The sequence below is a fragment of the Neurospora crassa genome, linkage group I (genome assembly GCF_000182925.2).
Source record: "Neurospora crassa OR74A linkage group I, whole genome shotgun sequence".
NCBI lineage: Eukaryota > Fungi > Ascomycota > Sordariomycetes > Sordariales > Sordariaceae > Neurospora > Neurospora crassa.
Genome location: NC_026501.1, coordinates 7601649 through 7625874, shown reverse-complemented (window position 1 = coordinate 7625874; position 24226 = coordinate 7601649). Strand labels below are relative to the sequence as shown.

The 24226-nt window shown below is 52.2% G+C and overlaps 5 protein-coding genes across 5 annotated transcripts; 3 read left to right on the top strand and 2 right to left on the bottom strand.

Annotated features, from left to right (window-relative positions):
* Nucleotides 1-411: 411 nt before the first annotated feature.
* NCU00669 (oligosaccharyl transferase subunit) lies at nt 412-2378 on the bottom strand. The gene is made up of 3 exons (XM_960716.3): nt 2051-2378; nt 1157-1983; nt 412-1070 (listed from the first exon to the last, which is right to left on the bottom strand). The coding sequence occupies exons 1-3, from the start codon at nt 2190-2192 to the stop codon at nt 639-641; spliced, it is 1401 nt and encodes a 466-aa protein (XP_965809.1). The 5' UTR covers nt 2193-2378; the 3' UTR covers nt 412-638.
* A 189-nt stretch (nt 2379-2567) lies between these two features.
* nuo9.5 (NADH:ubiquinone oxidoreductase 9.5) lies at nt 2568-3923 on the top strand. The gene is made up of 3 exons (XM_960717.3): nt 2568-2734; nt 2976-3228; nt 3450-3923. Exons 2-3 carry the CDS (start codon nt 3039-3041, stop codon nt 3506-3508), a joined length of 249 nt encoding a protein of 82 aa, XP_965810.3. The 5' UTR covers nt 2568-2734; nt 2976-3038; the 3' UTR covers nt 3509-3923.
* On the bottom strand, nt 3769-12892 carry NCU00671 (beige/BEACH domain-containing protein). The gene is made up of 5 exons (XM_960718.3): nt 9717-12892; nt 9247-9653; nt 8715-9195; nt 4312-8657; nt 3769-4231 (listed from the first exon to the last, which is right to left on the bottom strand). Exons 1-5 carry the CDS (start codon nt 12328-12330, stop codon nt 4199-4201), a joined length of 7881 nt encoding a protein of 2626 aa, XP_965811.3. The 5' UTR covers nt 12331-12892; the 3' UTR covers nt 3769-4198.
* Nucleotides 12893-16234: 3342 nt separating this feature from the next.
* NCU00673 (serine protease p2) lies at nt 16235-19070 on the top strand. The gene is made up of 2 exons (XM_960720.3): nt 16235-17211; nt 17277-19070. The coding sequence occupies exons 1-2, from the start codon at nt 16852-16854 to the stop codon at nt 18513-18515; spliced, it is 1599 nt and encodes a 532-aa protein (XP_965813.3). The 5' UTR covers nt 16235-16851; the 3' UTR covers nt 18516-19070.
* A 628-nt stretch (nt 19071-19698) lies between these two features.
* Nucleotides 19699-22707, top strand: NCU00674 (hypothetical protein; the record flags this gene model as incomplete). The annotated part of the gene is made up of 1 exon (XM_960721.3): nt 19699-22707. One exon carries the CDS (start codon nt 19699-19701, stop codon nt 22705-22707), a length of 3009 nt encoding a protein of 1002 aa, XP_965814.3.
* Nucleotides 22708-24226: the final 1519 nt, after the last annotated feature.

Here is a 24226-nt window from a genome sequence, read left to right as displayed (position 1 = left end):
AGGTACTTCATACTTTCCTCGAGTAGTCTCCTTACAGTGGCCAACATCGTCAGAAAGTCGGGAATAATCTGACATATAGTCTACCAAAAAGAAGTCTGGACCGTTCCCGATCACAAAACGCCACTTCAGTTCCCGTAGCTCACAAAATACCACCCCGTAGTTTACTTTTCATCATCTCTGGGCTTGCCGTTTCGGCGGTCCACGTATATGGCCGTCATAAATTCACGGTTCAGTCCCATTACCTATATTTAGTTCTTGCTCAGTTCGTGAAGATATTGATGCCGCTTTCTTATTTGTCTGCTTCACATTTAGTCAAATCAGACACCTACAAAGGAGGCTGTGCATGAGCGGAATTTGATACCAACGACTTCACTACGTAGAGGTAGCCTTAGAGGTACGAAGCGTAAAAAAAAAAAAAAAAAGGTTATGGCCCTATCTCTAGCTTTCGAAGACCATAGCATCTCTGGTCGGTGTTTGTTCCACTGCTGGTATATAGCTGTTATATATCTCACACAAGAGATGTATGCTACGAAAAACCTCATGATTACCATCTCATCTTTTTCAACTCTCTATAATCCAGTCATCACATCTTTTCAAAGCACTACTCTTAAAAGTAATCCCCCACTACATACCTCTATTTACTGTGTCTTCTTCACAGTCACCTTCTTCCCCGCATCAACAGGGGCACTGTACATCCAAAGCGCCACAAAGCCCAAAAAGCCCACGACCGTAGAACCAAGACCGGCAATCCACGGCCACGCGCCGCTGATGACGTAGCTGCGCGGCCACTCGTTGTGGGCCATGTGGCGGACCGGCACCGTGTTCTTCTCTTCAATGTGGGACAGGAAGGGACGCTTGTAGTTGACCATAAAGTTGAAGATGCCGTGCTGGTCCGGGGTAGTAAAGACGGTGTGGTAGTGCACAGCAGCCAGGCGGTGCGATTCCTCCTTGAGATTGAGTCGGTGGAAGGGCGAGAGCATGGAGAACTCGAGCTGGATCTCGTCGTGTTCGGGAACGTTGAAGCCGATCCAGTGGTCCCAGGCGAATTCGGAGAGGGAGATTGTGTAGGACTGCGGGGGTTTTGAGTGTTAGTTTCTTGTGACTAAGACAATGGGAATGGATGAAGAAATAAGGTAGGTAATGCAGAGAGACATACCACATTGTTCTTCACCCGGTACATCTCGGGGTTAGAATCATTCGGCGCCCCTTCCTCCTCCAAATGGTGCTCCACCCAGTTGACCTTCAACACGCCAATCTCCTGGAACGTCCAGCCGCTGACGCGTTTGGCGAATTCCCTGTTGAACGTCTGAACGACCGGCTGGCCGTCCAGCTTCGTCACGCTGGCATCAAACCACTTGTCCTGCAACATCTCGGCCGAGCCGACCACCGTCACGCGCGCGTTGTTGCGCGCCTGCATGGTGGACACCAGCGAGAGCTGCTGGCCAGCCGCGAAGAGGTCGTCCCCGTTAACCGCCTCGACTTGCTCCTTGGGGTTGTAGCTGTAGGCGGTGCGCGGGGCGCGCAGGATGGGGTTGAGAAGCTGGCCATTGCCGAGGACGGCACCGACGCCGCGCGGGAAGGCGATCAGCTTGGTGCCTGCGCCCTCGCTGAAGAAGTCCTTGATGCCAGCACGGGTGGGCTTGGGAGGCGGCAGGAGCAGAACATCGTGTTTGTCAGTGGCGCTCGTGATGTCGTAGTTGAAGTGGTCAACAACCAGGCTGTTACGGTCGGTAGGGAGGGTAATGTCGAGCTCGGAGAGGAGGGCGATGAGCGAGGTGGGCGTGGTGGTGTTGGCGCTGAGGGCGAGCAGGATGTTGCCCTTGGCGTTGACGAAGTCGTGGAGGGTCTTGGGCGTCAGATTGGGGCCGAGACCCTTGGTGCGGACGGGCAGGAAGAGGACGTGGTCGTAGGTGCGCTCGCCCAGGCTGAAGAGGGTTAGGGAGTCGCTCTTTGGTGTTTCGTACGTTATCTTGAATTCTCGTTCTGGAAGGCAAGAAGCGTGATCAGCGCAACCGTCTCGATGGTAACATGGCACTGGGACTTTACTGACCTTCTAGATCAGCGAAGAACTTGGAGTAGTTGGCCTTGTCTGCGACATCGTCCAGGACAACCAGCAACCTGTTGCCAGATGTGCTGATGGCAGCCACTGCGCTCGCCAGCGCAAGCAGCAAGAAGGATAATAGCGTCCTCATGATTCGTCCCTTATTGTTATTTGGATCCGGGGAGGGCAAAAAAAAAAAAAAGGACTCGAGAACTCAGCACATGGGAACTGGTAAGGTGTTTGGTTGATAGCTTTCAATGCTGTCGTTCAACACACACAAGGAAAGTTGTATGTAGAGGTAGGTAGGTAGCTGCCCGTGTTCAATGTTCCCCAATCGATAGCGCTTGTAGCTTCCAGCATACGTAGCCGTTTGCCAAGACCTTCCCGATTGTGACCTGCTCGGTACCTCGACACTGTACCTTGAAGTGTGGCCCGAGCTTCCTTCAATAGGCAAAGCGCCAAGATTTCCATTCAAGACAAGCAAGCGTGGGATAACCCCGGCTACCTAGCAAGACCCTCCCGGCGGGGGGGCCGGACGGCACGCGCACGGCCGCTCTCATCTCGAGTCTCGAAATCGCAGCAGCTGCCGAAGCTCTCAAACGACACGCCCGGACGCCGACCACGCCGACGACGACGATAGCGACGAGAACGAGTGTCCCTCATTCTGTTGACAGGCCACAGTCAGGGCTAGAGGTAAGTACCTATCGATGTCAGCCTACAGTACCAGCAAAACCTAGCCTCCAAGTCGCAATCGCAACATCAATCAATCAGCCCATCAACCCCAAGTCCCGTCCTCGCAACTTACACCACCAACCAACTCCTCTATAAACTCCACCACCACCGCCGCCCCAACTCCCACCACCCACCGCGTCCACGAGTCAGTTCCACTAACAACACCCCGTCCGTCTGTCCGTCCGTCCGTCCGTCACCACAGAAACGAAAACAAAACAAATACTTCAATACGCAACAACGGCAACGGACGATAGACTAGACAAATATGTCGGGCACAATCCCTCACTTCTGGGCCCAGCCCTTCCGCTACATTCGCTGGTCCGCCCGCGAGAAGCCCGCCTACTTCTACTCGTGCGTCATCGCCGGACTCGGCCCCGTCTTCCTGACGGTCGTGCCACCTGTGCGCAAGTATTTTGGGGATGTCAACCCGGCGCCGATTCCCGTTACTTATCCTAGTATGTCCTTTTTTCTTTCTTCTCTTTTTTTTTTTCTCTGCGTTTCACGTTTCACGTTTCTATACCTACGTGGTTTGCCTTTGCCTGCGTTACCTCCTTGACGAGATTATATCCTGAAAAGTTGATTTTGGCTCGCATGTATCATAGTGGTGCTAGAATGAGAGAACTCAAGGTGGACGAATAGGAAGCAGGCTAACCAATGTTTACTTGGATATTATTAGTCCCCACCGGACCTAGGAAGCAACTTACGGGTTATGATGATGATACCGAGGAGGCATAAAGGCATGATGGATGTTAAGGTATCGATTGGGCTGATGCTGGAAGAGAGAGAAGGAGAGAAAAGAAAGACAATCACCAAGCGGAGAGACAGTACGCTGTTGTTGTGGACATGAAGGATTACAGAAACTTCCCAAACAACGTGAACGGTCGAAGTCTGGAGGAAGTATCAGAATACAGGATGATATGTACCAGATGAAACGAGATCGATCGGTTCCCCTCTACCTTTTCATCTTCCAGTGGTTGACGCCGGGGAAACGGGGTGATAGGAAGTCTAATGTATTACGGGCTATAGTATAGAACTTGATATCTATATATTTGACCAAGGAAACCTCTAGGGCGGTGATCATAGGTACGGCCTTGAGGGTCTGTATAATGTTATCCCGACAGATGAGATATATCTCCAAATAAAATCTTGCTCTATCGATACTCGCGATTAACAACTTTTCCAACTTTTTAAACGGCATGACACTTCTTGCTAACTTGCTTTTCCCAATGGCACAAAAAGCCACCACCAATAAATGCAAATCGCTCTTCCATATATCTATGCTTCTCCATCGAAATGGTGCCTTTCCCATTTCCCTCAGAACTACTCATCTTCCTCTCCTACCACCCACAAGAAGTCTTCTAACAGCTTACCATCTTCGTCTTCACCTCTTCTTTTCCATACTCTGATATATACAGCCCTGTCGCACTATCGCTCCCGCTGAATCAGGTTCCACTCATACTGCAAGTTTGTTAGCTTCCAGCCTCACTCAACCATAAAAGGATGCAAAGAAAAAGATAGAAAGAAAAAAGAAAACTCACCACCCGCCCATCATCATCGCCCGTATAAACACAACTCGGCATCGGCGTAATACACGTAATTGCCGCCTCCACATTTTGTCCCGTCTCGCTCTTGGTATTGATATGATCCAACCTCCTGACCAGCTCCAGCACCCACCTGCTGCTGCTGCCTCCCGAGGCTGAGCCCTTCTTATACTCCGCCACCGTCTTCCTCCACACGTTCACCCTGCCTCTCTTGTGGCCGGTAAACACCAGGTTCTCCTCCACCCACTCGTTGCCGCCGCCGCCGACGGTGCTAGTGCTGGTGCCTTCGTAGAAGGCGCATGAGTGGATGTAGTCGTTCGTGTCACCCTCGGAGCACACGTTTTGGTCGAGGATGAGCTCGCCGTTGAGCGTGTAGAGCAACACGTTCGGCCCGCTGCAGAGCATGATCTCGCCCGTCACGTCGTGGATGCGCGCACACTCCACCGGTCTTGCCAGGGGCAGTTTGCGGATGAACTCGAGGCGGTTGAGGTCCCAGAGAAAAGAAATGCCATCCTGTGAGACGGTGACGAAGGTGCTGAAGGCCTTGGACACGGCGATGGTGGTCACGGGCGTCTTGTGTCCGAATAGGGACGAGCGCGGGACCAGTTCGACGGGTTTGCCGGGGCTGGACTGGACTGTGTACACGGACACGACGCAGTCCTCGCCGGCGGTGATGAGGGTCTTGGAGTCGGCGAAGGTCAGGGTGGAGATCTGCCCTATGTGCAGGTTCTCAAAGAGGCCGGCGGGCTTGCGGTCGTTCGTGAAGAAGAACCGCACGCTGCCGTCGGCGTAGCCCCATTCGAGGAACTTGTCATATTGTGGGGGCAGGTTCAGACGGAAAGGCGAGGCGCACAGTAAGCGGTCCAGCTTGGGGGCGTAGATTAGGGACGACACGCGTTCGTGGCTGTCAAGAAGGGGATGCGGTTGATTGGTCAGAGAGTGGACGGAGGTGTCCAGCCTCTTGATGGGACACCTTGCGTGCTCGCGAGCGGGATGGGGTTTTGTAAACACCTGGTGTGGTGTTTGACCAAAGTTGTGAATGATGTTTGTGGCAATAAGACGCTCTTGGGGATCAGAGATGTTGTCTAGGTCTTTGCCGCCCTTGTACGATAACGGGTGGAACACATTGCAGGCTTCCACCGCCGCATCTCCGCGCTGCTTGTATCCGAAAATAAGATCGATCCACTGGTGCAATCTCTGACTGACATACGGACTCTCGAGCGCTTCACGGTTTTTGGCAATGAAGATCTTGGGATCTCCCTTGGCCCAGGGTGGTAGAATGACATTATCGACCTTGCCACCATCGCCCTGACGAGTGCCAAAGTTGTACCCGTTGATGTTGGTCAGAAACTCGGGAAGGTAGAAGAACTCGGGAGTCAGTTCACGAACGTCGGTGCCGTTGTCTCTTGAAGCGGATGCCCAAGCACCCTCGATTGAATAGAAAAGTCTGTCAGCGTGGTCAAACGAGCCACCCTGCATCAGGATGAATGTCTGCACGAAAGGAGGCAGGCGAATCAGGTATGACGAAACAATCATTGCTGACGAGTAGTGGGTACCATAATGGTACGGTTGTTCGTCCATCTCAGCCAAGCTTTGGTACTTGGCCATGAATGTGTCCATACGACTCTTCGTTTGAGCGCCCATGGGCTTCGAGAGATCTCTGAATGTGGCCGGATCATTTAGATCGAGTTCCTCGCTGGTATAATCTGCCAGCACCCAAGGGAAGACGGGATACTGCGTGAGATCATTGAAGGTCCTGCCAGCCATGGTGTTGACCAACATCAGATAATGAAAATTGGAAATCTCGCCCTTTTGCCACTTCCTCATCATAGGGTTCCCAGCAGAAGAGTTGAAGATGCTTCCAAACTTCATGCCCAGAGTCTGCGGTGCCTCTTCACTGAACTTGAGACTCTCAAGACGCCAGGCATCTTCCGGCGTGGGTAGCAAGTTCGGGCCGTTGCTATGAGGCGTCTTGTTCATCATTCGGCTGTAGATCTCGTCTCTCATGGCAGAGTTGAGAGCTGTAAATAGGTAACTCCGACCATCAGTGAAGAATATCTCGATTGCCACATCGCGGAAGAGGAAGCGACGTTTTGAGACACTAAGGACATCCTGCCATCTCCAGCTGCGTGACTCTTGATCTGTGCGGTTCTGGCCTTGCCTGCGGTCATTGCTCTGACCGGAGATCATAACAGAGAAAGGGTCGCGCTCTTCCGGAGGAGCTTGCCAGACGTTGATGATCTCTCCATCGGGGCTCTGGAAAAGGTTATCCATCAGGTACAAAGCTTCCTTGCCAATAATCAGTATACCCTCGGATGCATCCAAACCAATGATGCGAGAGATGTTGTAGACGTTCTGCACTGTGTCACCTTGCTGTAGTCGCCGCATAACCTTCCGATTCTTGTCTTCAAAGGCATCATCTTCCTGCTCGTTCGGGTCGTCCACAAGCTCGTAGTCATCCTCTGGTGAAACGCTTTGTTGGTCAGAATCGCCTGGCGCAAATTTGGGCGCTAGGTTTGTGTTAGAGTCACTTGAGGGCTCGGCTCCGGCTTTGCTCTGCGGCTGGGCAACGGATGAAGGCGCGCGGCTCCTACGGCCAGACGACGAGCTGTCACCCGCAGCTAGACTTGAAGCTGGAGCGCCGCTACCGGCATTTCCCCTCGGTTGATAATCCGGTTGTTGCTGTGCAGCATAATCGGGGAGCAGGCGGAGACGCATGCGATTCCGACCCTCCGTACGATCAAGCTTCCATTTGATTTTCTGCTCCTTGGCAAACACCGCACCAGGCCGGTACAGCTCGCGCTCCATCTTTGCAAAGGATGAAGCCAAAAAGGCATTATCATCCTGCTGATCTTGCTGGAGCCTCTGGTGTTTAAAATGTTCAGTAAAGTAGATGCTCTTCATCCACGCGTTATTGCTCATCTCATGCCGAAGCAAGATGCTATCACGCTCCATGGCTTCGGTGTGCCATTGCCTGAGCTTATCTTTGCGGTTCCTCATCCGCGACCGAGCGGTGTCTGCCGTGCGCTGGTTCTCGGCACGCACATAGTCCTCCCATGCCTTGGACATGCCGCCGAAGAACAAGATATCGAGGGATGACCGATAACTGTCCACCCACTCCAGAAATGATACATCATCCAGCTGGGTGAGCCTTCTGAAACCCTTGGCTAGTGGCTGTTGATCAGGGGTCATGAACTGACGAAATAGCATCGATGACTCCTCGGGCTTCTGAACAAGCATTATCCGCCACAGCATTGCTGCCATGAGACGGATTGGTTCACGGGTGTCGACCAGCTTGTTGTAAAATTGATACCAGAGAAGCTTCATAAAGTCGTCATCCAGAGACAAGCAGTTAAGGAGGACGGCTTGCCAGTAAAGGAGTTTCTCCATGATCGACGTGGCCTCTTGGTCAGTTGTTTGCGGGTCATCCATGTCGGACAGCTTCAGTAGGACAAGCTTGAGGAATGTTGTTCTGATCGTGTTGACTGCAGAACTGCAAAGTCGGACACTCTTCGTGCTTGAGACATCTGGCCGCTGTAGATACTCCAATAGTGTCCCAGTAAAGTCAAGCATGGTCTCAGCGCCATTGATGAACCAGCCCTCAAAGATGGCCTCTGCCATGTGCATGTTGAGGCGTGACATATTCTGCAAAACCCTAGGTTCCAGAAGCGCCTTCTGGTCTAGTTGGACGGCATTTCTCAGTTGCGTAATGGCATTGCGTAGGATGTAGGTTTCGAAATACGCCTGATGCTCCTGGAAGCCCGGCGGAACCTTGAGGAAAAGACCGAATCCCGTAAAGTCCTTACGTGACAAGATCTGGTCGTTGAAGACGCTGATGATGAGTTCCAGGATGCTCTCCAAAACCACGTTGCTTACTTGCTGAGTGGCAACCTTCTTCTTCGGGGACATAACGTGATTGAGACGGGAAGGTGGAGGCGACATGGGTTGATCTTGAGCTACGAGGATGAAAGACGAGGGCCTGCGCAAAGGTGTACCGCGACTTTGCCCCGTTGAAGAGTTTGGCTGCTCAGCCACGGCAGTATTGGTCGTTCGCACGATCGGAGTTGCTGATGATGATGACCTGACCACTGGCCGAATAATCACATCGATTCCGTCGAAATTGAGCGAGGAGTCCTTAGATCCAAGTTCAGTTTCGGGAGAGACTGGGTCAGCACTGACGACAATGGGATACAAAGCAGATAGAAGTAGCCGAACATAGTCTGATGCCAACGCGAAATCACGAAAGCTCTCGGATCGGTTGTACATATCTGCCATGAAACGGACAACCGTTTGCAAAATGCTCGCGTGATTGACGACTCTTTCTTTATCGGGCATGGGGGCTCCTGGAAATCTTTCGTTAGTCGCGACAATGGAGGAAGAAAAAGCTGGATCAAGCTTACTTCTGGATTCAAGGGCCTGGCCCAACTCCATAGATCTAGCTCTAGGTCTCGTATGAACCGCAGCTAGATTGCCCCCAGACGTAGTGGCCCCGCTGTGTTCGGCTGCTGGTGAGTCCGGATCATCCTGATACCTAAGAACATCCCTAAGGCCGTGCTGCAGCATGGCAGTCATAACCGGAAGCACGTCTGGGTATACTACTTTGCTGTCTCCAAAGATTTCCAAGAGGCTGAAGAAGTCGAACGACTTGTCAAAGTCGATTTGGGCGACATCGTATCCAAAGAGGATACTAAAGAGGATGGCCCAAAGAGTGGGAATGTCCCACCAGTGTTTTAACCGATGTGCCATGATCCAAAAGCCACCGGTCTTGGAAGCGAACTTGGCTGTGTAGCTGGTGGGTTGGGTGACAAGCAGGCGAGCGAGGATCTTGCATCCATAGACGACAATTTCGGGGTCGTTTTCAGCGAGCAGGTAGAGTAACCACTGGCTCGACGTCAGCACGAACTCCTTTTCTGAGCCCTTGATATCAATCACCTTGTTGGTCACCGTCTTGGCAAACCTGCTTATGTCCACCGAGTTGTTCTTTTCGCAGAGGATCCTAGTGTACATTTCCAGCATCTTCACGCCGAGCTGCTTTCGTGTAAGCATCCTCGAGCCATTGCTGGAAGACGGCCCGCTATATTCGAGAGAAGGTCGCTTGGCGGTATAAGGGCCGGGGCCGGGGGTGACTGATCGACTAGCTGAAGACAGGGCTCTTGGTGTTCGCGGCAATGAATTTGCAGGAGTATGGAAGGTATAGGTGATGAAAAGAGCAAGAGAGCGATAAACTTCGGCACTATAACTACACCTTATCAGGGCCTCGAATGAGGTCAGGAAGTGTGGTAAAATGTCTTCGGAGATGGTTTCCGTCTTCAAAGCGTCTAACAGCCGCTTGATGATACCTGTATCGAGGGTAGTGAGTTCCACAAGATCATTTCTCCAAAGGATGGAAGGCCACAACGTACGCATGCGTAGAAGTCTACGACTATTGAATTGGTGGTGCTTGCTGTTTACCGCAAACGTAACAAACTGCTTGTAGTATAGCTCCTGTATCATGGGTGCAGATTTGCGCCAGAAGTCGGGGTCGATCAAAAGGATGCGATAGGCAAGAGGGTTCACGATAAACGACTCAATGGGGTCAGCGTGATTATAGCCAACAAAACTTAGCACAAGGCTCAGCAACTGAAAGGTGAGCCTGGTCTTCTCATCGGGGCTCAGTGAGAGCCTCCATGAAGGATTGTCAGAAACAGAGACGCCATATCCCAGTTTGGCACGTAGCAACATGCTCAGGATGGCATAGCCATTGTCTCGTTCCATTGCCTCGCTGTTTCTCCAGCTATGGGTGATGCAGTGGAGCATTATCTCAACGGCACGCACGAGGTCATCACCTGTGGTGGTCCGCTCAACAATCTTGAGAGCAACGGGTGTGAAGCCGGCCAAGCGCCAAAGATTGTCGTCGAAGTTGTAGGGAGTAGCAAGGACCGGGTCGCCGGTAAGAACTCCAGAACCATTGGCTCTTATCAACGCGTCATTAATGCAGGACACGGCTCCGTTTATCGCAACAGGAGTCCCATTTTTAGTGGTTGAGTGCAACAAGTTGGTGACGGAGTGCCGAGAAAGAGATCGGAACAGCGTTGATTCCATGAACTTTCCATCGGATCGGAACACAGCTCGTGGAAGTATACTCAGCAGCACCTTATGCTCCGGAACGATAGTTCCAGCCTTGTCCCTGATAGCTCTCAGGATGTCCGACACCTCATCTTTGCCGGGATGGAAGATTTCATTTCGCAGACCCAAAGCAGCCGAGGCCTCATAAGTCTGGAAGCTACCAAGACAATCCTGAAAGTTACCTTGGTAACGAGGTCCCAGTCGGTAGTGCACAGCTAAGAGATCATCACTCATGACATCTTCGAACAAGTGGGCAGAAGCAAGTGACCACTTTGAGTGTACAAGCCCCGGGCCGACTTGAGTGGCCAAGTCCCGAGGAGTGCCCAAGAAGGCCTGCACAGGATTCGTTTTGTTGGCATTAGACGTGAAAGATGCGAAGCTGTCGGTACTGGCGTTGGAAAGTGGAGGTGTGCTCGGGTACGATGAGCGTATCTGTTCGGCGAACTCTCCATTTACAAAAAGACTCGCTTTGCTCGTCATCAAAGTTTTGGGCTTCCGGTGAACGATGGCAATGTGATACCACCGATTTGGTTTGAAGACAACCGACTTGAACCTGACACTGGGTCTTGAAGACGTTACTGACGTCTGAAGGATGAAGTTCTTTGTATCTTTTTCTAGGTACGCCAAGAGGAAACATGTTTGGGTAGAGTCGAAGACCCCGAAAAGCGTTGTATGAGACTTGGGGTCGAACCTGTCAACACGGACCCAAGCAGTAAATGTATATCCAGGCGCTGATTGTGGCGGGAAGGTTCTGCCGAGACTAGGTAGCTCGATAGAGGCATGGCCATGGAGTGAGAGGTCAAACTGCACAAACGGAGGACCATTGTGCTTTTCCGACATGTCCAGGCAAAACTCGGACATGACAGCGTCCTGGCGAGAGAGCAAGAACTGGGCATCTGCGAGCTCGTCAATCCCAAGCGATATCAGCTTCCTGCAAAGCCATGCAGCGTCTTTCTGCTCTGCCTCTGCAAGCAGGCTGTTCTCGGAAAAGAGCACGCGCAAAAGCCGGGACAATATGCCAGTTCCATGAATGGCTGTTAAGTTGTAAAACGACACAGAGGCGACGCATGACAAGGCTGTCAGCACTATCATGGAAGCATGGCTGGCCGCAGCACCCTCAGCTCTCGGAATGGACTCCCAAAATCCCACAATCGTCCGGATAATCTCTGGATTCTGAATAACAGTTGTCGACCCAATAATGGCTTTCAACCTCTCCTGAATAATGACCCAGCGCTCAGCCTCTGTGGGTTGTAGTTCCACCTCTTCTTTTTGTCCCTGTGCTTCATCCTGTTTATTTGATTCGAGCTCGGTCGGCTTCTGTTCGAGTGCTTTTCCTTCTTCGGCAACGGAGCGGCACAGCTCGTCGAGACGTTGATCATCGAGGGAAAAAGAAAGCAGCTTTCCAAATAGCTGGCAGTTTGTCCAGAGATCCGAGTCGCCTCCTCCGACCCCAATGCTGGCAATTATCTGCTCCAGGGCCTCCCAACCTCCACCTTCAACCCTGTCCTGGAAATAGCGTCTATTGCCGGGGTGTCCTCGGAAGAGGGCCGATATGGTGGCCAGGATGACATGTAGCAAGTCGAACAAGCCAACTCGCTCGGATTCGGTGCGCTTTTGCGGGTTATAGAAGCCCGAGAATGATCGCAGGACATCGAGAAGGGTCTGGAAGCCGTGCAGATGGCGGAAGTCGTCTTGTGGTGGGGAGGGAGGTCGCGCTGCTGCTATATGTTGGTGTATCCTTCTTATATGGTCTATCAGCTCGTCTATGTCGGGATAACCGTTGGCTCCCGGCGCGTTCGTCGTAGCTACAAGACGGTCGAGGAGGCTCTGGAGGACTTCGGCCGCCTTGGAGGTCTGGGCCGCCGAAGCCGAGGTCGACGACCGGTATTGCCGTGATCGCACGGCGAGCATCGTGTAGTCTATAGTAGAGTCGTGGTTCGGCGACGAATGTGTGTTTGAATAATCATGTATCAAATGCCTAAGTAGGTCGACGTTGCAAAGTCCCTAGCACCCAGCGCGGGTCTAGGGGTATGTCCAGGACGGCCTTCATGGGAAGACAACGGGGCAATCTCGAAAATGGTCTGAGGAGAGCCCTCACAGCACCATCCCCAGCTCAATGCCTAACGTAGCCGGGATGCAGATCGAAAAAGCATCCACCGCGTGCCAAGCGACTGTAGCCAGGGGGTCCAGCCTCCGTACCTAGGTGTCTTTTGGTTTCAAGCAGTTCATAAGATGGACGGCTGCAATTGTGTGTTGTCGTCTTGGTTGTATGGCAAAGACGGGGTGGCCGGATTGGGGCATCAAGAGGAAAGAACAGAAACAGAATGGAAAGACTGGTTGGAATATAGTATCACAAGAAGATAGAATTGCCGGTCTGTTGTCCTTGGCTGCGTGTGGTTTCTGTGATGCCCACCACGCGTCCCTAGGTAGAGACATCTAAGGTGCGGGTCGTGCAAATAAGATTGAAGCTCCCGTCTTCTCGTGTTCAGCCTCGAGCTACCCAGGCAAGTGGACGGTTAGGTTCCATTGCGGCTTCCATCTACCTCTACTTCCGATGACAGGAGCCAGCGAGCCCCTGTAATGTTGGTGCGGTCCAGTGGCCCAGTGGTCTATACCTCTACCCTAGGTAACCTAACTGTACAACTATAGTGGATATGGATAGCGTAGGTAGCCTTCTGCCGGCAAGAGCGCGAGACGGACGGCGGCTCCCCTCAGGTTGCCTGGCTGGAAGCAAGAGGCGTACTTGTAGCCCGGGTAGCCCACTTGTGGCGGTGCCTGCCTAATACGGATTTCAGGGGACCTAACTCACACTTCGCTTGACTTCAATCGTTGCGCAACAAATTGCCTGTATTTGGACTTGTCATTTCTCGCGAGATTTGAACTCCGCCAAATCTGGACCCGGACGTGAGCAATTTGGGTTCGGATGATACTTACCAAGCTTCCATGTTCGTTTAACAGCGCTTGGTGGACTCGATTACGGGGCAGAACCGCAAATGTCCGTGCTTCCACTTCAACTGAATGTGGATTTTGACATTATATACTAGGCATTTCAGGTACGGGAGGCAGCTCATGAATGATACCTTGAGCTCCAGCAACTGACTGTTTCTGACTCTTCTCGTTGATATTTTCATGCATCTTCAATTTGTGATAAGTGAACTCGGAACTGGCTTCAATATCCTGACGATGCCGATGAGGTTGGACCGACTTGCACCGAACAACATGATACTTCCTTTTTGATGGCGAGATTTCCATATCGCAGGTTTCGCTGACGCCGATCTCGTGGCATCGTAGTTGCAACACATGTACAAAGGCGTTGATATCCTATTGCATAAAGTGGATAAGCCAAAGTTCGACGCTCATCATGACAAAGTGGTTTCTCGAAAACTTGCAATGTGCTTGGTCCATACTCTCCCAAAATTTCGGCGCCCTCCCTTTATAATCTGGAAGGTAAGAGGAGGCAAGTACCTACCTCTAAGTAGCTGGTCTTATTCTGTTGCATGCCGCTTCGGTGAGAGGTCCTTGCACTCAGTAAACGAGGGTTTTCGACCGAAATGATGTTCACGATAACCACAACGACAATAACCTCAAGGCATAGGAAACCACTGTCGCGCACCTACAATGCTTAGTCGATTCGTAACACGTCTCTTTGGCTGTTGTGGGTGCTAGCTATAAATGGCAAAGTGGCTTGAGGCTTCCGTTCTTATGTACAGTCTGCACAGCGTCTTCACTTTCCAGATCAGACTTGTTTGTTTGTATCTCTTATGTAGGTGTAGGTCGACCTTCGAGACACTGGCCTTTTTCTGTTTGGACGACTTCCAACTTCGAAACAATACGGTAGGCTGCCGATGACTCTTTTGTATTTCATTGGCAAGGCGTATCAACAGCATGCACGTGAGTTTCGTTATTGACCGCTTGATATGGTGAAATCGCCAGCGCATCCGAAAGCTAAAAAGGGCTGACCGCTTTCTGGGTAGGATTCCCACAGTTAGTTCTAGTGTAATAAGCTCCGGCGTCTCGAGTCAACACTGACAACTGTCATTGTCATCAAGAAGCCTGAAAACCGAGCAAAATCTCACGTTCACTTTATAGCGTACTGAAGCAGCCATTTATAACAAGAAACAGCTCTCTGAAACATTTGCCAACAATGGTTCAACGTGCAGCTCTTCCAACTTCCAAGACACTGAGCGAGGTAGTCGTGTCTGTTGCTCAAACGACCATTACATCACCCCTTCCGGGATACTGATTGGTAGCTGATAAAAGCCGAAACCGATAACGAACCCTGGTCGGCCCCAGCCTCCACTTACGCGACACGCTGCTTGCCTCGTCGTGCCTTGCGTTCTCATGCGCCGTTCATTGTCCACATCCAACGCACCACTCGCGTTCAGGTCCTGGGCTAACGCGACAAGTACGGGGCTGACATCTCCATTCGCTCGTCCCATACCTCACCGCTTCCGCTATCGAGGGAACCAGAGGGGAGCACGCAAAAGGCAACTTGAAAAGCGGTGTTTCCAGGCCCTGGAGGGTTATCTGCTGACAGATAGCGCTATGATGTAATCGTTGTCGAGTCCCCAGAGCCATCAAGGTTCCGGCTTCAACGGGCTAAGTCTAAGCTTCTCCGAGGCCGCAAGGGTCCATTGGCCGTGGAGCCTGACCACTCCCAACACAGCGGGAGTCAACAGGATGGCATTGTCCAAGAACTCGGTTTATCGCCGTCGTCCTTGCTGCACCTGAATTGGATGCATTGATAAAGCCATCAAAGGCGTGAGCCACTCGAGCCAAACTCCATCTTCTGGTGCAACACAGTGAGATATGACCGCTGTCACCTCCGGTCTGGTGCTCAGCATCAACTGAGTCAGAAGGGCTCCGTGCTGTGTTGATTGTGTGGGGGACAAGGGGGCCTCCTCCTACAACCTGGCACGTGCCGAATGCCAGATGACCACTTGAACTCCAGTTCCGGTGCGGAGATCCCCCGCCCCTGGCTTCCACTTGGCATGCTGGCAAGCTGGACTGGATTCGTAAGGACAGTGTTGGATCGCTTGCCAAAAGACCAATCATTGGGATCAGTCGGTGACCTGCTTATTAGCGAGTCGAAACTGATGAAGCGAGGCGTCCTGAGCGAAAGAGCTAGGTTGTAGACGTCTACTTTGAGGGGCCATCTCTCTCGCTAGCCTGCCTCGCCTGCACTCACGGATCAAGGTACCATGTGCACAGTATGAATTCGCTCGACAGGCATGCCTAGTAGTGTGGGTTGAGTATCGAGGTGGAATCAGTGTCTCACCTGTCATGGTACGGTTGCGGTTACTCGCAGCCTCGGGCCCTCCAAGTTCAAAGCTCCGAAGCTCAATATAGCTTCGCGAGATCAACCAACCCAATATGATGACCCCCAACTCTCTCAAACCGATACGACAGGACGTGATCACAGGTATGGTTGGCGATTGACGATCAGGGTGGCAGCCTTGCCGGGGAAGCGTTGCAGGTTGTTGGATGGCCAGATGGATGGCTCATGGTGAAGATGGATCAGCGATATAACATGTCCATATCGAGATAGGTACTGTATAGGATAAGCTAGCGTAGCAGTGCAGTGCGTACGACAGGTGGGAACCCGCTCCGTTCACTTAGTTTGTTGTCACCTCATCCAGACCCGTAGAGGTGCCATACTCCTCCTACCTGCAAAACCACTACTTGCCATGGAGCCATCCTCCTCATCCGTTGTACTGGGAATGCGGCGACCTTTGCTTGGCTGTTGGCCATGGTTTTTAGTCCTCTTCTCGAAGCGTTCGATCGTTGACGTGTCCAAGCCAATGCGGGAGGTCTGAATCTCCTTGCATGTCTTGCTAGGTGGCTGTCGTTCCCAAGTTCGACGAAAGGCAAAGTACTAGTAGTGTACCTCTAGATTGACCGGGGCTGCCGTACTGTTCGGATTGAGAGGGACGGTGATTGACTGATAAGCCGCGACGTGACCGCTCTTATCGGTCGGATGCAGGCCTGTCGCCCCCTGTGGAGCATGTGCGGGCCCACGCCATTGGCCGCTCCGCCTTTGGCTAGTCCCATTCAGGTTAGGGATGGCCGTCCCCAGGGCCTTGGGGGTGAGTGCCTGCGGGCAGACAGGAGGTTCCCTGAGGCACAGGCAACAGCACCCACCAGCACCAGGCCGATGCACGCTTACGCATCCGTCCTGTTTCCCGTCTTTATCAGGGACGTCCTTCCCGTGCTTCCTCGCCGAGCTCGTCTTCCCTTCTTCTTTCCCCTTCATCCGCCTGTCTGCCCTCCCCATCCCTTCTTCCATCATCCTCATCATCCTCATCATCATCTGCCGTTGTCGGTTGATTCTTCTATTCACCCACATCCATTTTGCATCCTTCTTTGAGGTCGTAGGCTCAACCGACTTCACGCCGTTCCTTTCGTTGGTATCGGTAATCAGAAACACACAACATGAGAGGCCTTCTCGCTCTATCGCTAGCAGCCTGTGCTGCGGCGGCCCCAGCAGTCAGCCATGAGTCGATCCATGGCGATGCTGCACCCATTCTTTCGTCCTCCAACGCCGAGGTCGTTCCCAACTCGTACATCATCAAGTTCAAGAAGCACGTCACCGACGACAAGATCTCGGACCATCACACATGGATCCAGAAGATCCACTCCTCCCGCATGGATCTGAAGAAGCGTAGCCAGATCCCCATGGTCGACGACGTCTTCCGCGGGCTCAAGCACACATACAAGATCGGCCAGGACTTCATGGGCTACTCGGGCCACTTCGACGAGGACACCATTGAGGCTGTCCGCAGGCACCCCGATGTAAGTTACACCACGCCACCACCATCAGCAGCTGTGAAATCTTACTGACTTGCTTTCCCAAACAGGTCGAGTACATCGAGCGTGATAGCATCGTCCACACCATGAGCGTCTCGGAAGATGTTGATTCCGAGGGCAAGTGCGACAGCGACATCGAGAAGTCCGCTCCCTGGGGCTTGGCTCGTATCTCGCATCGTGATACCCTGAGCTTCGCTACCTTCAACAAGTACCTCTATGCCGCTGAGGGTGGCGAGGGTGTTGATGCCTATGTCATCGACACCGGTACCAACGTCGAACACGTTGACTTCGAAGGCCGTGCCAAGTGGGGCAAGACCATCCCCAACGGCGACGCTGACGTGGACGGAAATGGTCATGGTACTCACTGCTCTGGTACCATCGCTGGAAAGAAGTATGGTGTTGCCAAGAAGGCCAGCGTCTATGCCGTCAAGGTCCTCCGCTCTAACGGCTCTGGTACCATGGCTGATGTCGTTGCCGGTGTTGAGTGGGCTGCCAAGTCCCATCTCGAGCAGGTCAAGGCTGCCAAGGACGGCAAGCGCAAGGGTTTCAAGGGCTCCGTCGCCAACATGTCCCTTGGTGGTGGCAAGACCCAGGCTCTTGATGACACTGTCAACGCTGCTGTCTCTGTCGGCATTCACTTCGCCGTCGCTGCTGGCAACGACAACGCCGATGCTTGCAACTACTCTCCTGCTGCTGCCGCCAAGGCCGTTACCGTCGGTGCCAGCGCCATTGATGACAGCCGTGCCTACTTCTCCAACTATGGCAAGTGCACTGACATCTTCGCTCCTGGTCTCAGCATTCTCTCCACCTGGATCGGCAGCAAGTATGCCACCAACACCATTTCTGGCACTTCCATGGCCTCTCCCCACATTTGCGGCCTTCTCGCCTACTACCTTTCTCTCCAGCCTTCCAGCGACTCTGAGTACTCTCTCGCTACCATCTCCCCCGAGAAGATGAAGGCCAACCTTCTCAAGATTGCCACTGTTGGTGCCCTCAGCGACATGCCCCGTGACACCCCCAACCTCCTCGCCTGGAACGGTGGTGGTTGCAGCAACTACTCTGCCATTGTCGATGCTGGCAGCTACAAGGCCACCCCCAAGGCCCAGTCTGACAAGATCTCTTCCGTCTCTGAGCTTGAGAAGGCTATTGAGCACGACTACGAGGTCATCTCCGGCAAGGTCGTCAAGGGCGTCTCTTCGCTCTCCGACAAGGCTGAGAAGCTCTCGGAGAAGATCCACGACATGGTTGAGGAGGAGCTCAAGGAGTTCCTCGAGGAGATCGCTCACTAAAGTGATGAAGACTGTTTAGTAGCGTGTCATCTTTAGCGCAATGACTATGACTGGGGTTTTCAGACGCCCCCTTTGGTATTAGGTTGGGACAGGCACTGCTCTGGGTTTTGGGATAGGTTTCGGATGGGCGTGGGACAGCCCCGGGAGTTTTCATGTACAGTATGCAGAATATGGGTCACTGATGTGTTTGGGAAGGTTTGCATTTTCGTACGTAATCAGGTACTATCTATCCATCATGAGAAACACACAGGGTTGTTTGCCTTTGGTACAATGATTCTTCTCCCTTCTCATTGCTCGCCATTTATCCAATTGGTTTGATGGGTACCAGCCATGGCGCTTTCGCGTATCTGTATTGACCTCGGTTCGGCTCTTGAACCCCTGAGACGATCCAAGGTACCGACGTATCCCGGTGTTCTATCTTGAGCATCTTTGTGCACTCCACCGACATCGACCCTAGATGTAGCTCATCTCAACGGAATCTGCAACTTACAGGCTCGTTCTTTCTCTGGAATCATAATTCAGCAAGGTAGGTATAAACCCAATTCGCACTTTCCACAAGCTCTAATCAGTAACCACCTATTGCTTGATAGAAATCGCAGCGGTGCACCTTCCTCGAAATTCAAGGATCTTCAACGCCAGACTCGGTTCCGACCTCGGTCATTATGACTTCCCGACATCTCTTCTGGCAATTGCCCATATCCTTCGTTATTGCACACGAAAGAACTACCAAAAATGATTTCCCTTCAAGAACTCGTCGGGCTTTTCCCTCATCTCTTTTGGATTTCGCTGACGTGCCAAGTTGCTCCATCAAAGCTCTTGTCGGTGTCGCCGATCCAAAAGACCTCATTTCGCCTGAAATAGGGTTAGATGCACAGCTTTACGGCGGATCAATCACGAGGCTATCGCTTGCCAATTCGCAATCATTGACGGCTCTTATAATTACTCTTCCCCTTACCCTTCTTTACGTCTAAAAAAAAGGGCTGCTGCCCCCCGTCAGTCAGGTCCGATGCTACGTCGACAGAGCGTCAAGTCCAAGTCGGATCTCAGACGCCGCAAATCAACTTTGTCAGCAACACACGGAGTCCATCTCGAACATCTCGATCCAGCCGTCGCTCAACGAGACGCCCAGGTTGCTGCATGTCAGGCATACGCTCGAGCTCAAGATCGGAGTGCCAAGGCAGACATGTCACTGTTTCCGCCAACACCCGATACCTCTCCACGTCGGACACAAGCAGCTCGGAGCGGCACTAAGCCTGAAGCAAGTTGCATTCCCCATCACGGACGGGAAACCAGCCAAGATCTTCACCGGAGGCAGAGTGTGCGGTTTATGGGGCCTTGTTCTGTGAAAGGGGAGAAAGGCCTTGGTCAGGGTGCTTACTCCCACACCAGACGAAACTCTATGGAGATTGGCCAAGACACTGCGCAATTGCAACCCAACGATCAAGATTCAAGCAGCGTTCACAGTTATAGTTTGGCCAACAACGTCAAGGAGCTTTCGATTCTACACCAGTCATGCCAACCTCCCAAAACCTCGCCTTCAGCTCCCGTCACCGGTATTGCGGCCGACTATCTCCATGCTCTTGTCTCTAGCGAAGATTACTACACGCCAGAAGATAATATCGCCTCTGCTCCATCTTCATACCGTCGTATCAGAAAGTCCAGATCAATGTTCACTTCGGAAGATTACGAAAGCAGGAAAAGCCAAGACGACTCCGTGTCATTTGTGAACGGTAGAGTACCTCCTACCAGGTCAACACTGGGTAATTCAAGCTACAAGATGGTCGCCGATGACAAGGAGAATGATCCCATGACGGGACTGCCGCCGCTGAAAACTCCAAAGTCGATGAGTTTCTTGAGGACCCGGAGCACTCACTCCCGATCAGACACACATAGGGCCAGCTTGGACCAAATGCATAGTCCTCTTGAAGCCCCCAGTGTGCTGGGCAATGGGTCCCATGCCAGCGAACGAGGTACCCCACGTCTTGTTTCCAAAGCTTCAACAATCTTCAGTGCACGGAATCGAAGAGCCGAGCCAAGAATGCGAAAATCGCTTCGGAGCGCCAGCTGGGGCGATGACTTGGCCGAAACAAACCCGAACCTCACGCTTCCAACTACACCCTCGGGCAAGGATGATGGGTTCAAACGTAAAGCCAGAAAGGTCTCCAAATCCTTGAAAACAAAGCTGAAGAGTTTCTTCAGTTTGGCCAAATCTGAGGATTCGTGCACAATCCCAGTTCAGCACATCGACTCTCAGAGAACCCATGTTATGGACGATGTCGTGTCCATACACTCCACAGCATCAGATCAAGAGGTCGCGGAAAAGATCGAATGGGGCTCGATTCATCAAGTGGCTTCCAAAATACCCTCTCTCCAGATTGTCCCGTCCAACCTCCATCACTCAAATAAGGGAAGCCTCGAGAGCCTTAGGAGTGAACGAGAACGCAATGTTTCGGATGACAAGTCATTGACCACCTGGGTTCACTCAGGCCCTAGCACTCTAACCAGCCAGCAACAAGAAGAATGGAGAGAGTGGGAGCGACAACGTCTTTCCATTATCAAGGAAGGCGGCACGCACGCCCCCTCGCCATCGATCCCCAGACAAGCCCTCGGGACTCAGTTATTTCAACGCTTTGATGGATTTACCACGCAAACCAACCCACCTGGTTTGGGTGTAGATAGTCAACGAGTGTACTCTGCTTTGATGAAGCGGGTGCGCGATATGCACAACCAGACATTTCCAACTGCGGAACAGCAACGCGAACCCGGGAGTTTGACGCACGCATTTCTCCGCGAACGATCATCACTTCGATCTTTGAGCAAAGCACAACATTTCTACCATGATTCAGATCATATCGATACTCCAACGCGCGCTTCAAGAAAGAGCAGTTTGTCTGGATGCCAGGAAGCTCAAGGCCACCAAGAGAGAATGCGTCCCTCGTCCGCAATGACCTCACGGTCTGCCGAGACCGGATGGGGTGACCCAAAAGGTACTCGACCTGGCGTCCAAGCTGGCAGGTCAAAGACCGCCCCTGCTCCCGCATCTAGCTCACAGAAAATGCATCAAGATCCCTTCACAGAGCACGACAGTGACGTACGGGGAGTTCAGGATCATCCATTTGGAGGCCAACAGCTTCACGACAACCTTGGTCAGAACTCAGCTGCCTCAAACACGCCTAGTTCACATCTGTTCCGAACAACAAGTCCGTTCCGGCGTACTTTGCGGGAATCCATGGAGGCTGAATACAGTGCTATAGCACAGGCGATCCAGGAATCGATTCATCATATCAGCTCAGAAGACGACACGCGCATCCGCTACTCTGGTCAAATCGATCCTGCCTCAAATAATAGAACTGAGGTCACGGACAACAATGACTACACTGAGAGTGTGTATTCTACAGACGAGATCGGGAACGGTCCGTTGAATGGGGCATTGGATGATAGCTACAGTCTGTGCAACAGGAGATCTGTAGGCTCGCCTCTCGCTTACCATCCGGCGAATCATCGGATTGAGTCCTCAGCCAGCTCTGTTGACTGGAAGACCTGGCTATCAGCAAATATTGGCAAGGATGAAGCGTCTCCTTCGACCCCAGTGGAAGTTGCATACGCCATTCCAACGATGCCCAACAGCTTTCCCAATCGTCATGTCCGTGAGTCTACACAAATCAACGAAGAATGCGAGGATGATGGTGGCGTGTACGAACCTCCAACCCATCGGCTGTCGCTTCCCATTTCTCCCTTGGCGACAATTGAGCCCAACGTCGTGAAGTTATCACCAGAACAGCGCTCAATCAAGCGTACCACACCACCTCTTTCCGGTAGAGCTTTACTCGAGAATGATAGCCCAGGTGCTCCTCCTATTCCCGCCAAGAGTGTTTTGAGATGCACCCCTTCGCCACTTAAGCGTTCTTCTGGGCCGAACCCAGGTCACTACATGTCACCCTCGATCACGTCCAGCCCTGGTTTGAGTGCGGCGGTTCAACGTCAGTTTGGACCGGTCTTTACCAAGCAGAATGGCTATGTAAGTGAGCATCAAAAACAAGCTGAGTCCCCCGAAGATGGCCATGCACGCCAGGAAAGTGTAAGAGCGGCAGACAATAAGAGCTTCGGGAAGTTGAAGATCTCACAGATACTGGAGGGAGGATTCCGTCGAAGGGTAGCGAGCAGTGACAGCGGTGCGGCAGCCTTTCTTTGATTGATTTTGGTGAAGGGGAGCAACTCGGGCTTCAGATAATGTACGACGGACCAGCGTCAGGTCTCACCACTGTATTATATCATTTCTTATGTATGGGTGTACAGCATAGTGCATTTGTTCTGTTAGGGATGGATGTATGCACAATGGAATCGATAGGGGACAGGTCTGGTAATCGGAGCATGGGATAGGGTAAAGGGCTTTTAGAGGTCTAATCCGGGGTCGGTAGTTTTCTGTTACTCATTCAGTTTGACGATATCATGGTTATGGGAATCATCCAGATATGAAATGACGAAACCAAATAGAGACATAAAAACAACCAAAGCTGTGGCATCCCAGAAGGAAAATAATGATAAAAAAAAAGAGAAGAAAAAAGAGATGCAGTGGCACCTTGCAGTGGTGACAGCGAGCAAATTACCAATCCGCCTGCGCCTGTCTAGCCACAACGGTAGGTAGGTCGGCTGGTCGGATCATATAAGTGAGGGGACAAGGACCCGGCTGCAAGGCGCAATGGTGTCGGGTTACCGAGTCCGGTGCGAGGGAGAACCGTCAGTCGGTTCACATTCTCAACGTGCTTCAACCTACCAGTCGGCCAGGAGGGGAAAGGCTGAGGGTACGGAGATACGGACGACGGCGTTAACAATATGAATGTCGATAAAGTCCGGCGAATGCCTTGGCGGAGTTGGCGCCCCGGCTTTGCACGTCGTACTTGTAGTGAGATGAAGATTATTAGAACGAATGAATGAATAGGCTCAACTATGCTGCACTAGAAGGCGCCAGAGAAGCTTTGATGACGTCGAAGTTAATTGTTTGGTTGGTTGGTTTGTTGATTGACACACACCCCCACCCCCAAAAGCGCCTTTAAAAGTCGGGCATCCTTATATCATTTGATAGATACATGTAACGGCCTTTGATGCATTGTTTGGGCACTAGGGGGAGCTGTCAGTCAGGTCAAAGCGGTACGTACGGTAGTATTCACATGCGCAGGGAAGGATGTCCCGGCGCCCGGGTGGTTCGCGAAAGAAATGGAGAATTGAGCGACGTCTGAAGGGTCCCCCCGTCCACGTCCTGCATACGCCATGTTGTACTTGGGACGCTTGGACTGGAATTCTAAGGGCTTTTAAGAGAGAGCGGCCCGGAGAGAGCGGTGGATGGGTGGATAGATGGGAACGTCAAGGAGTGAAACCCTTTGTTTTTCCACTTTGACGGTGAGTTGGGCATTGCTCGGGAAAGGGAAAGGGAAAGCATTCGGGCAGTTGGCGCTGGAAATGGAGATGGATTCCTTGGTGGGAACAGCTGAAGGACAAGCATTAATAAAACAGGAATAGCCTGGTACAACTGGACGGCCAAGCACCATATGGCTTTTAGTACCTCTCTACCTGAAACTGTTCGTACTTTGCTTCAAACTCATTTGTTCAGTTTCAGATTTGGGCTCTTCCGTTTTGATGGATGGGTTTCGATACCAAAACGCACAAGTCCCAAGCGGTCGGTTGAACATTACGCAATGGGAAGAAAAGGAGCA

Excerpts from the sequence above, each read along its gene's own strand:
- nuo9.5 (XM_960717.3), top strand. The coding sequence starts at position 3,039 with ATGTCGGGCACAATCCCTCACTTCTGGGCCCAGCCCTTCCGCTACATT. Across the intron at positions 3,229-3,449 it reads GATTCCCGTTACTTATCCTA|TCCCCACCGGACCTAGGAAG; the intron begins GTATGTCCTTTT and ends GGATATTATTAG.
- NCU00673 (XM_960720.3), top strand. The coding sequence starts at position 16,852 with ATGAGAGGCCTTCTCGCTCTATCGCTAGCAGCCTGTGCTGCGGCGGCC. Across the intron at positions 17,212-17,276 it reads CTGTCCGCAGGCACCCCGAT|GTCGAGTACATCGAGCGTGA; the intron begins GTAAGTTACACC and ends TTTCCCAAACAG.
- NCU00671 (XM_960718.3), bottom strand. The coding sequence starts at position 12,330 with ATGCTCGCCGTGCGATCACGGCAATACCGGTCGTCGACCTCGGCTTCG. Across the intron at positions 9,196-9,246 it reads CCAAGACGGTGACCAACAAG|TGGTTACTCTACCTGCTCGC; the intron begins GTGATTGATATC and ends ACGTCGAGCCAG. Across the intron at positions 8,658-8,714 it reads CCAGGCCCTTGAATCCAGAA|GAGCCCCCATGCCCGATAAA; the intron begins GTAAGCTTGATC and ends AAAGATTTCCAG.
- NCU00669 (XM_960716.3), bottom strand. The coding sequence starts at position 2,192 with ATGAGGACGCTATTATCCTTCTTGCTGCTTGCGCTGGCGAGCGCAGTG. Across the intron at positions 1,984-2,050 it reads GTTCTTCGCTGATCTAGAAG|AACGAGAATTCAAGATAACG; the intron begins GTCAGTAAAGTC and ends CTTGCCTTCCAG. Across the intron at positions 1,071-1,156 it reads ACCGGGTGAAGAACAATGTG|TCCTACACAATCTCCCTCTC; the intron begins GTATGTCTCTCT and ends AAACCCCCGCAG.